The sequence below is a fragment of the Diplotaxodon limnothrissa genome, linkage group LG11 (genome assembly GCF_057381915.1).
Source record: "Diplotaxodon limnothrissa isolate DT_005_m linkage group LG11, D_limnothrissa_male_GT1.1, whole genome shotgun sequence".
Lineage (NCBI taxonomy): Eukaryota > Metazoa > Chordata > Actinopteri > Cichliformes > Cichlidae > Diplotaxodon > Diplotaxodon limnothrissa.
Window position 1 is genome coordinate 33,306,796 of NC_140606.1, and position 12,250 is coordinate 33,319,045.

The following is a 12,250-nucleotide window of genomic DNA, read 5'->3' on the forward strand; positions in this document are numbered from 1 at the left end:
GATAAGTCCTAGAAAAGTTCATGGGTGCAGTGCATGCATGAAAACGGCTTAAGCTAAACTTTCGTGACCTTTGAAACAGTTGAGACTGATTTAAATGTGACAATTAGAATGTCTATTCAGATGTTTTTGATTTGTTTCTTTGTTCTCACTTGGCACAGTCCCCAGACATGTCTGCTCAGAAATGCTTACGAGGAGCCAGTTATTTAAATCAGATTGACTTCTACGACACGACTGCCTAATTTGCAGCTTAGGATGCTATTTTTCTCCCTGATCCACCTCCACAAGTGTGCATTTGCATACAGTGTGAGCTCAGGGTTTTCAAAAAGACGACTAAATTGTAACCTTGGGTTAGTGTTTCTTAAATTGCTAATACTACTGTGCATGAAATTTTTAGCTGTCGTTGTCAAACTGCCTCCATAAATGTGAAACTGAAAAATTGCTTTTTTTTTTTCTTTTTTCTTTTTTCAAAGGGGAAAAAAACGCCACTGACATTTGACAAAGACTGGAAATCCCTTTCCTTTATTCCTAATTTTAGTTTTAAAATTTTGATTCCACGGTGAACTGTCACAGTAAAGTTCTGACATTCCTTTCCAGTTGGGTTTTTTTTGGTTGTTTTTTTTTTTTTTTTTTTTTTTTTTTTGGAGGGGGGGATGCATATGACTGTCTTATACTCGAATAATTTCTTCTTCTCCATCTTTTTGCCCGTGCAGCGTCGTACCTCTACCCCAGCTTCCAGGGACTCATGTCAGACAATGACACTGTCCGCCTGGGTCTGGATTTCCAGCGGATGCTAAGGATCAACCACATGCTCTATATCGCTGCACGGTCAGTCACCATCACTCACCTGCTAATTCAACATAACAAAAGATATAATATAACAATGTTTACATTGTTTACTGAAGTTGAAAATATGACTCAAAACATCTCATGTAAAACGTTGACCATTACTTCATGTTTAAACATACAAATATTAGGACTATAAGGACTAGGGATATTTTCATACATGTTTTTTACCAACCTACTGTAAAATCTGTACATTTATAAAGGGATAGTTAATAATGATGAATGATGACCTTACACATTTATATTCATTAGCATCCGTCTATAAGTCTGATACTATGTTAACATGTGCATGGTTGCACAAAGGCTTCAGTATAATAAATATTTTTGTGAGTAATTATAATCATGTTTCTTTAACCTAAACCTTTATCCACACACTTCTTAAATAGTTTGATAAGCAGCCAACAAGCTCTGAATAATTTATCTGAGTATATAAGCAACACATTTACCCATTTGGAGTTTTTTTTTTTTTTTTTTTTTTAGCCAGTAAAGCTAATTAGTTTTTTTTTTCTGTTTTGCAGCAAAAACAGGGCAAGAGGTAAATGGGCTCTTGAAAGGACACAATGAAGAAAGACAAAATTTGCAACTAATTGTCAGGGCGGGAAAATAGCCCAGCAAAAGAAATCAGTGTCAGCAGTACAGATATTATATATTAAATGCATAATAAAGAACTCCAAGAAGGCCAAGTGAAAGTAAAAAGTGATTAGGGGAAAAAAAAAACATGGCTACAGAAACTGCTTCTTGCAATTTTGCATTTATGTGAAAATGTAAAACTTCCAAAAGGTAAATGTTTCCAAAATAAAACTTTTAGCTCTTTGTGAACTATATCTCAGGCAGCACTTCTGCATCAGACTGCTTTCATGTTTGCAGTTTGGCAGAACCTCTGAAGTTTTTTCAAGTGCATTACACAGCCTAATTTGCACATTGCTCTGCTACTCGATGTGTTTTAGGTTAATTATCTAAACAGTACAGGGTTGCACCTTCTCTGCCCAGTTGCATTGTGCAAAATAAGTTCTGCTATAGTGTTTGGCTCTATTTCAAAATAAAGTGCTCCCACTGCCAAGAACCCAGTCCAAAAAGTTATAGAGGTCCTATATGCACATAAACTGGCTTAATATTTTCTACAGCTGCGTGCAACAAATGCATTCCTCACTTCACAAAGTGATTCATATGGGTTTTGTCAATAGTTGGAAAACTCCTGTGATGTCCTGAAGCCAAAAAGCCAATAAACCTTGCCTGTTAATCCACCTCCCAGTCTGTGTTGCTGCACAGCTGTAATCAATTGCACTCAGAGAAAAAAGGAGAGTTTTGGGGCAGGTTTTGGTGAATTGGTTAAGTTAGATGCTTCTAAAGCTTTGCATTGGGGAAAAAAATATGAAGGGTTGCAAAGAAAGATGACATCAATAATGTCATGACTCACTTTCTTGCAGGGACCATGTGTTTGCCATCAATCTTGCAGCTTCATCTGAGCAGATAATCCCACAGCAGGTAAGTGTCTGTCTGCTATCATGATTGAAAATCTTCCAATGTGTTTACTTTATTTCGATCTTATACAAAAAAACCCCACCATAGCTATATTCTAGTTCAACATAGAACTTTTAATTGATACATGTGTTTAGGTCGATATTCATTTATTTAAGGACATTTTATTTATCTTGGATCATGCACTTGCCATTTGCTTTTAAACCTTAACAACGGTCTGTGGATTTTTCTGAATGCAAAAACCTCACTTCAGAGGTAAATTCTTTCTGTAAGACTTTGACATTCAAGGAACGTTTGATCTCTCAATCCTTCGCGATCAATACCAATAATGTGAGCGTTATCAGGCTTACTCGACTATTTTGGTCTGCTAAAGTTGAAATAAGTTTTAGGATTCTGTGCTCATTAAACATAAGATTAACTTTAAAGTCGTTCACATAAGCGAACATGGGCTTTTACTTGCCAATAGTAATAGTCTGGATAATACATCACCAGGACAAAATAGACCTGAACCCATTTTAAGGAATGGTTTGAACCAAGGTAGAGCTCTTTGTGCCGCTTTTCCTTTCTTGTACATTTTTTGTTCTTTTTTTGAACAGTGGTGTATTTACAGGGGGGGATGGGCTGTTTTTTTGTATCTCGTTATTTTGCTTTCTACCCTTTGCTTAATACTTGAATGAAAGTGAAAGGCAATCTCTCTTCAGACATCTATATCCACTACAAGTGGAGCGCTGCTCTTGTTTGAAGTGCCATGTTCACTCCTATCTGAATCTCATTTGTCAAACATGATTGCACTTAAATAAAAGCCCTCCAAGGCTTGGACTTTTGTTTGGTTGTATATAAATTACTGCCAAACACGGATATTTATTCTGATAACACCTCTGTTCCACACTGAGGACATCTAAACTATTGATTTGGGTGTGGAACAAAACACAAAGAAGGGGAACCTTTGAACAAAACTATGTTAGTCGTTTTTTCTACTGGGTTATATGAGGACTTGAACATTGAATGTGTGTATATGATGTGCATTTTTTCTCCCAATTCACCCATACTGCTGCTGCCTCCAGTGTGACAGCAGGAACTGAGAGGCAAATTATTAAAGACTGTATGAATACACCGCCATCACGTTCTCGCTGTCCTACCCTGTTATCCATCTGAGTTCAATTGGTGGTGTGTGACTGACTCATATCAGAAAATGGTGGGTCCCCCATCATCATAGATCCATTCCTTCATGGCGGCTAATTTTTAAACTAGCTCTTCATTTTTCACACCGGGCGCTCATTCGCATTCTCCCCTTCACCAGTCTCCTCGGGCCTGGGTGGCCAAAAGTAATTATTAGTAAACCGAATCGAGCGTGGACAAGGTAAAACCTATTACCATAAATGCTGAGTCCTACTGAATCATTTTGGACCTTCACAAAATCACCTCAGAGGTCTTCCAAACAAAAGTCTTTTTCTATAGCAAAGTGTTGGCTGTAAAATCAGTGTGCCATGTACTGATTACAAAATGATGGATTTGGTGTCAAAAATTTGACTCATGATCTTGAGTTTTATATAAAATAAGTTAGACCAAAGATGTACACCCTCGAGCACCAGGGACATCTCACCTTTAGAGTGAGGTTGGCAATGTGTAGTTTTCCTACAGACAAAATAATTAAAATGAAAGACCAAAAGCAGGAATGAATGACTCCTACTGTAAGTTGGATTGTCTGTATATCACAAATCTGTGACTTGTGCTTTATTTTATTTTTTTTATCTCTGTCCTGTCTAAACTATCATGCATTATCCTGCTGCTTGAACTCTCATCCATAGAAATTGTGTGATGACTATTTTATATCCATTGTGCTCAAGCCAAGTGAAAAAAAAAACAGGGTTAAAAATCCAGAAATGTAAGAGAAGTACTGAGATATGTTTTAATTCTATTTTTTGACAATGAGAAAAATACATATTAATAGTAACCTTAATCTTTTATTCATTCATTATCATGTTTATCTGAGAAAGTGGAAATGAAATAATACTAACTTTGTAGATGTACCCTTAACAATTAAAATGCAAATCTATTCTTCATAAGTTTTGCTATACTGAAAGCTGTCTGAGAAAATTGAGAGGCAGCCACAAGAAATGGAGAACAAGGTACCTGTGGGATGAATTGTGCTTCAGGGACTTGTGGTCCAGCTGAAGTGAAACCTCAGCTTCAGTAAAGATTCAAGATGCATTTTAAACCGGTGTTGCTTTCTGTGAAGCTTTAGCAAAGACATAAAAAATATGCACGGCACTGTACAATATTACTTTAACCAAGTATGGCATTGGATTTGTGGCAAATATTTTCGTTTGGTGTGGACACATTTACCTAAAGCTCATTTCACTCAAAAATGTATGTTATTATGTGGCAACGAAGAGAACTCTTGGTCTGGATATCGACCAACTGCACAGAAATATTGAATACTTCAATATTGGCAGCCTTCCACTCAAGCTAGCCAATTTGTTCCCAGACAGCCAATTGAGCCATGCAGCTCTTATCTGCTCACATGCTATTGAGAAATGAGTTTAAATAATTCCAAGTATTTAGCCTGGTATTGATAAGTTCTGAGAAAATTTGGCCACTAAATTAGTCAGCAGTTGATGGGGGAACATTAATCCTTCAGCTGGCAGAGCTTGTTAACAAGCTGATGGATCTTTTTCAATAAAAGCCTGCTGAACGACTAGCACGGCTACAAAAAGTGTATTTTGTCGTGTCTACAAAATAAGGACAGGGCTTTTGGCCAGCAGGTTAATTGAAGCTAATTGACTCCTCCTTATATAGACAGTGAAGTGTTGCGAGCAGCGCTTTGTGTTTTGTTTCACTCGTGTGTGCATTTTTACAGATCCAGAGATTTTTTTTTTATCACTGAGGCACCACAACTGCCCACTGATGAGCTGCTCGAGCCACAGCAGGCATCGCTGATATTTCTCTGTTTGCTTGTTTTTCTCCACAACAGTTTATTGAAATTAATGAGATTTTCATCACAGCTGTCTCGTAATAGCACTTGAACGATTGGGAGCAACAAAAGCTGGGATGGTGAGAAGCAGCTTGTCTTTGAGCTGACAGTTGGCTCTCTGTTCATTTTTCAGAAACTGACTTGGAAGACGAAGGATGTGGAGAAATGCACTGTGAGAGGGAAAAACAGCGTGAGTATAATCTTCCAGACACATACACATTCTCATCTCGTTCTGTTTTCGGTCTTGGGTTTCACTTCTTAGGTCTTCTGTTCTCTGTATTTGCCACTGCCTTCATTTCCTGAACAAGAGAAGCTTTTTAATGAGCAAAAGTAGTGTGCAGGTAGCTTATCAGAAATGCAGCCATCAGGAGAGACATACTTGAGTTTTTTGGCATCACATTTTTCTCTCCAGAGCAACGGTGAAACCCCAAGAATCGCCCTGAGGATTACGATAATGACTGTGAAAACGCAGAAAACTGTTAACCTGCTACAACTCCTTCTTTGATTGTGTTTTTGCCGTGCCAGGATCCACAACGGACCGGCTTTATGATGTGCAATAATGTCCAGGTCTTTTTCTCCTGACAGGATGAATGTTACAACTACATCAAAGTTCTGGTACCACGCAACGACGAGACGTTATTCGCCTGCGGCACCAACGCTTTCAATCCCACCTGCCGTAACTATAAGGTAGGAAACCGTACACCCGTGTGCCGCCGTCTGGCCTCAATTACAGATAAGAGATCATATTACAGCTGGTACAAGGACAAGGTTCCCTGTCCTTGTATATTTTGTCAGCTGGATGCTGTTATTTGATTTGCTAATGGAAATGACAGTTTAAGCTAAACTCATGCCACATGCACACGAAGCCCGTGAGGTGTTAAAGTCATCAGGATGACAGTTGAAACCTTAAATTCAAATTTTATTTGTCTCATACACAGTACGATATGCAGTGAAATGCTTAGACAACTGCTCGTGACCTAAAATAAAAGACTATGAATAAGATGGCAGAACTTGAGTGATTGTGTGGTGGTGCTTGAAATCCTCTATTGACATCTGTGATAAAATATCTCATAGGTTTGATATTTGTTTTTATGAAATAGAAAAACATGTCATGCACACTTATGGAGAACATGCCCTTAAGGTTGGGTAATAAATAAATAGCTGGCCAGGGTGTCTTGGAGAATAACACCTTACAGCAGCTGCACCAGAGATAATTACAATGTTTCATCATAATATAATAGAGCAGTTTGAACAATTGAACTCTACAGCATGCATACATTAATTTACTATTAAAACTGGTCAAATAGATGAATTGCATAAAGTGGATTAAAATAAAGGTCAGGCATGCGTATGGAGCCCTGATTATTGTAAATAACAAGCTGATGCAGTACATCTGTAATAGTCAGCTAGAGCTCGAACAATAGATTAAAAAAAATGTTAGCAGCACTTGGGGGAAAAAAGACATCTACTGTGATGTAACACCCACAAACACTGCCACAAAGAGAGGTCGTTCCAGGTTGAATGCAGCATTCGTCAGCTTTAAAAGAAGTCTGGCAGTCAGCACTTCAGCGATAATACAACAAACAGCTGTGAGCTTAACCTACAGGCACGCCTAAAAAGATAACTGGAAAAACTGATTTAAGACATCAGCAGAGGCAGAGACGCGCAGGCTGAATGCAGACAAAATAAAGAACCAACTCTTAGATGTTGAAATAAACACACACAAATATGGAGCCCAAACATTTAAATATTAGCAGAGTATCTGTACTTAAATATTACTGCAATGTATTCCCATATTTGTGTGTTACATAGACTTCAAACTTCGATGTTGATAGAACAACGTGTTGGTAAAACACGAAGAGCAGACTGTTGACTGAACACAAAGTATGCTGATGGTAGCTTGATTCATACCTCTTAGACAGCAAAGCTGAATGAGTGGGGAGTGGGAATATCAGGGACCATAATGGCACAAAGTTTGAGGCAAATCCATGCTAGTACATGAGGCTCTCAGATGCACCTAGCCTCCCTGGTTACCCCTCCACTTTAGAGATAAATAACAGTGTTTATAGCCAGCTGAAAGCACTATATTTTAGCAGGAGCACAGGTACAATTTTTGTGCGGACAATGTGAGTGTAAGTCTTCCGCAGTTTGAGGACTATTGGGAAAAACCTGACAGGAAGCAGTGCAGTGGAAGCTCTGAGGTGACATCACAGCTCTGGACTGGGATTCACAGCAGGCTATTAGAAGAGAAGGGAGTAGACGTCCTACAGCACCGACTGTAAATCTAAGGGTGTGGGGGAGTCTGCAAACCAAAGAGGAGTTGAATAACTCTAGACTTTAGTTTTTATAGTTTTCTTCTTCTCCCCAGTGCGCTAACCCACAAAGTAACTCCTGGGGTTTCCAACAGTCCACAACATTAGAAATTAATTAGAATTAAACATTTTCAAAATAAGGGATTATTTTGAAGAAGCATAATGGATCTGCTGTAGAGAGCAAAGTAAAAACGTTTTCTGATGGCTCCTTGTTTCCTGGTGGATGCATACTAAGAAGTGTAATTAACAATATTTAACCAAGTGCAGTGCATAAAGATAGCTGTTTAATTTCTTACTTTTGTAAAACAAAAAATAATCTGCCAGATGTTTAAAATGAGAGTTGCCCTCACTGCAGCATGATTATGTCTAGTTTTGGGAAATCGGAAGTCATTCTACTGAACGATGCTCAGTCTCGTCTCGGGGCTTATAGACGCAGGATCTCCACAGGCTGATGTTTGCTTCCAGGATCAAATCCTGTCTCAGTCATGTCCTGAAGGTCCTGTAGAGAAGTTGATATAAAATGTTTAGAGAACTGCGTAGCGACCTACATTCACACATTATCATCGTTTCCCTGCCACAGACTCAATTTTGGTAAAAAGAGCAGCTTTACATTTTTACTAAAACACATCCACACGTTCGTTCTCTCTGCAGCCTCCAACGCCCTTTTTTTTTCTGACAAGAGATGACTATCCACACAGCTGGGGAGAGAGGGAGGAAGTGTAAAACATATCAAGGAATCTGTCTCTGGGAATCCACGAAAAATCTGTGGAAGACAGTAGGGGATTGGGTCAGAGGCGTGTGTGTGTTGTTCAAAGAAACGAATGGATGCCCAGCCATGCACTGGCAGCTTGACTGACCAGGCTGCTGAGACAGCTGGTGTGTAGACAACAGTGAGGCTGTCTTCAGCATGCGGTTACGATACAACTAAACCTTGAAGCATCAAATCCGTCTGTCTTCATGTGCCCACTGGGGTAACGACCCTACAGTCACTGCACAACTTTGCTGAATCCTAATTTCTCTCTGATGTTCTCTCTGAAATGTTTTTGGGGGATTAACAAACTGCTGTGAGGAGAAGTTGGCTGAAAACTGGTGATTTTTATTCAGATGTAAACAGAATTTGGTCCTCTTTAAGCGAGAATTATCTTCAGATGATTACTGATTGGGAACTGAATGGGACTAACCATGTTTGTTTTGTTTTCTTTGTTCAAAGTCCTCCTGATTGTATTAATGTTTTCTTCTCATTAGTTACACCATTTAGTAACATCAGAATAATTTTCTTGATGAATTTTCGGGGTTCAAGGTTTCTTAGAGGTTGAAAGCTTCCATGGATGCGAGATTCCGAGTCTATTTTGGAGAATTAACTTACTTCGTAAGTAATGAACAAATACTGTGGAATGCACCCAGTTCCTTGCAAACATTCCCAGTGTTGAAAAAATGCCCCAAAATTGCTTCTTTTTTACCAGTCTTACATTAAAATTTTTAACCATGTTTGTTTATTTAAAGATTTTTTTTTTTGAGAGGCATGTTTTTAATTTGCTTTTTCCTGTTTTTCTGCCTTCTCTGATTCGTTAAGCTGTAAAACACATTAACAGCACTTTATCTTTACTGCTGTTACCTTCACTTGTGCAACTCTTCACCTGTATTTTTGTGAAAAGCACTATTTACCAAATCTAATCAAAGTTCACCTTTTAATGCTGAACAAGAGGCACATTCAAAAAAACGAACTACAGCAGTGTAATTCTTTTTATTACTGCAACAGCAGCACAAAATAAAAATCTCAGTCAAAGCACTTGAAGCTACACCAAAGTGATATTTGGGGCAGAGCTGTTGTGCTGGATTATATCAGCTTCAGGAGTGTAGTGTAGCATAAACACATACTCTGTTAAGAATCTGAAGTGTTTTGTACAAATCCCTTGAGACATTTATGCACAATTTAGAAGGCAAAAGTCTATTGTAAGGTTTTGTCTTGCTTATTTTCTCCTCTACTGCATGATCTTATTGCCAAATGTACAGGGAGCAGGCAGCCATTACCCCACCAGAAATGTGAAGTCGTTTTTTATAGCTAAACTGGTGTGAACGAGCTCAGTCACAGGGTGCTGTTGCACCACAGTTAGCTGTGTGGCTGCGCTGGAGAATGGATTACAACCCATTTCCGGTCTTGCGTATTGCCACAAAAGCAAAGTCCGTAAAGAGTAGATACCAACCAATGTTCCCTTAACCTCAACTCATCGCGAGTGAATGAATAGTGGCATTGTAAAGCGCTTTGGGTGCCTTGAAAAGCGCTATATAAATCCAATCCCTTATCGCGGCCTGGAACAGCAGCCTAACTCTAACTTAACCCTAAGCTTACAAAACATATCCATACCTGACAGTGTGAACGTGAAGTGGTCTTGTCATGTCTCTTGGAAAACAGCACCTGCTGGGGAAAGTGGTTTACCATTTAAGTGCAGGAGAAAAACACACTGGCTTGTATTTTTTAAAAACAATCTCTCGTGGGGAACACTTAGCTCGGGACGCATTGAAACTTGTTTTGGTGAAGCATTTGCACACAGGGAGGTGGGTGCTGTCATGAAATGGGTAATTCCTATCAATAGAGAAAAACATGAAAACTGTAAAAGACATTCACAGTCCAGGCTGCCTGAAAGAGCATTGTTTTTTTTAAATATTCTGAATATTGTAACGTGCAAATATAGGTTTAGATAAAAGTTCTTCCCTTTTAAAAAATGCAATATATTTCTCCTAAATGCAGAGCATATGTCTTGTATTGCTCTTGTTATAGTTGTGTAACTGTTAGGTTATCATGTCTACTCCACATTCATGATCTCTCTATTTAGTTTTGTAGAAAGGACCGAGTTTGACAATCATCTTGCAGAACAACAATAGAACAGCAATCACACAGAGCTATGTGTCGAACAAGCCTGAAAAATCCAGGCCAACGTGTTTATGGACTGTTAACGCGGTGTATGTGTGTCAGTCACCTTGTTGACACAGAGGGCGGTGAAGTCGCTCTGCTGGGTTTCTCTTGTTGTTGTGTTTGAGGCTCGCAACCTTGTTAACAGCAGGGGCTGGAAAAATAGCAGCTTTAATATCTGTGCCTGAGAGATAAACTGGCCTCTCTGCTTTCACACATCTTTTATGGAAATGACCTGTATACAATACACCAAATAAAACTAATCTTTATGATGCATGTGTTGCCTTTCATTATTACACATTGATTTGATACACCTCCTTTGCGTCCAACTGCAATTCTCACTGCATTAAAGACTTTTGGTGTTTGAGGCTGATTGATTTTTTTTTTTTTTCTGTCAGGGCAGAAACAACCTCGTGGGTTTATAAGTGTAAACAGCGGTGTTGTTTTCTTGTTTACAACTGTCACTCTGTGTTTTATAGCCCATTCTTCTGTTGGGTTAGCTTTGAAGCTTTGTATACATCCTTGTAAAGCTGCTTCATTTCTGTCCTAGATGTCGACACTGGAGCAGGAAGGGGAGGAGGTGGTGGGACAGGCTCGATGTCCCTTCGAGTCCCGCCAGTCCAATGTCGGCCTTTTCGCAGGTAAGTAGTGACCCAGATGATGTTCAAACTTGAAATCTCACAGGTGATGATCTGTGCTGTGACATTTTTATTATATAGGTCAGGCTTGGAGTAATGTTTTTTTCTTTTTAATCAAACTAGCGTTTATTAAATGAACTTGAAGTCGGGTAAAACGATGTTTGTGGTGGACTATATTCAGAAGAAGTCACATATATTTTGCCTGTTTTGTTTTTTATATTAACCTTGTGAAAATATGTTATAAATGTATTAGAAGGGGGTGGAACAATAGGAAAATGACGTTCATCTTTCAGAAACAGAAGAGGATGGTTTGCTAAAAGTGGGTAGCTGTTACATATAAAGGACCATTTCTAATCAATAGGCTTAAACGTGTAACTGCACTTGGCGTTCTGTCTCTCTGACGTGGTAATTGGATACTAAGATAATAATATATAATCTGCTAAACTGCATGTTAACTTCAATTAGTGCCTCATTACAAGTGTGTCTCAGTAAGAGTCTGAGCTAAAAGCCTGAAATGTCGATATAATTGAGTATCTTGGCATAAATCATCAGATGGTATAATCTGAAGTTTCCTCTTCACAGATCCCGGTTTGTGGTTAGATTTACTGCTTTATGAACATAGCAGTGAAGCAAGTTGATACATTGTGAACACATCAGGATCAAGTTCAGGGAAGAGAGAGCCAAACGTACACTCAACCCTGCCAGGTTTCCACTGACATTTATGCAAAGTTCACACAGGCTGTTATTAAAGCTCGCATAGTCTCCTACAACTGCTTTCCTTAGCCTCCTTTTAAAGAGGAATAAAAGTCACCTGTGACCAAAATAGACACTTAAGAGAAGTGGGTTAGTGGGAATTGTGATCCTTGACTGTAGTTCTCAATAACTTTTTTCCTTTTTCTCAGGTGGTGATTTCTACTCTGCCACCATGACTGACTTCTTGGCAAGTGACGCAGTTATTTACAGAAGTTTGGGTGAAAGCAGCCCCGTGCTGCGTACAGTGAAGTATGACTCCAAATGGCTGCGAGGTGAGAAGCCAATGCAATAAGGTGTAATGTAATAGCATATCAAATGCAGCTGTGGCTCTGTAATGCGG

General features: G+C 38.9%; 1 protein-coding gene across 3 annotated transcripts in view; it reads left to right on the top strand.

The window, feature by feature from the left end:
• sema6cb (semaphorin 6Cb) overlaps window positions 1-12,250 on the top strand; it is a 148,718-nt gene that overhangs the window by 90,121 nt on the left and 46,347 nt on the right. For all 3 annotated transcript variants that reach the window (XM_085366650.1, XM_085366651.1, XM_085366652.1), the window contains exons 5-10: window positions 711-825; window positions 2,271-2,328; window positions 5,430-5,486; window positions 5,882-5,983; window positions 11,070-11,160; window positions 12,060-12,182. In XM_085366650.1, coding sequence (XP_085222776.1) covers window positions 711-825; window positions 2,271-2,328; window positions 5,430-5,486; window positions 5,882-5,983; window positions 11,070-11,160; window positions 12,060-12,182 — 546 coding nt within the window. The remainder of the gene's footprint in view (window positions 1-710; window positions 826-2,270; window positions 2,329-5,429; window positions 5,487-5,881; window positions 5,984-11,069; window positions 11,161-12,059; window positions 12,183-12,250) is intronic.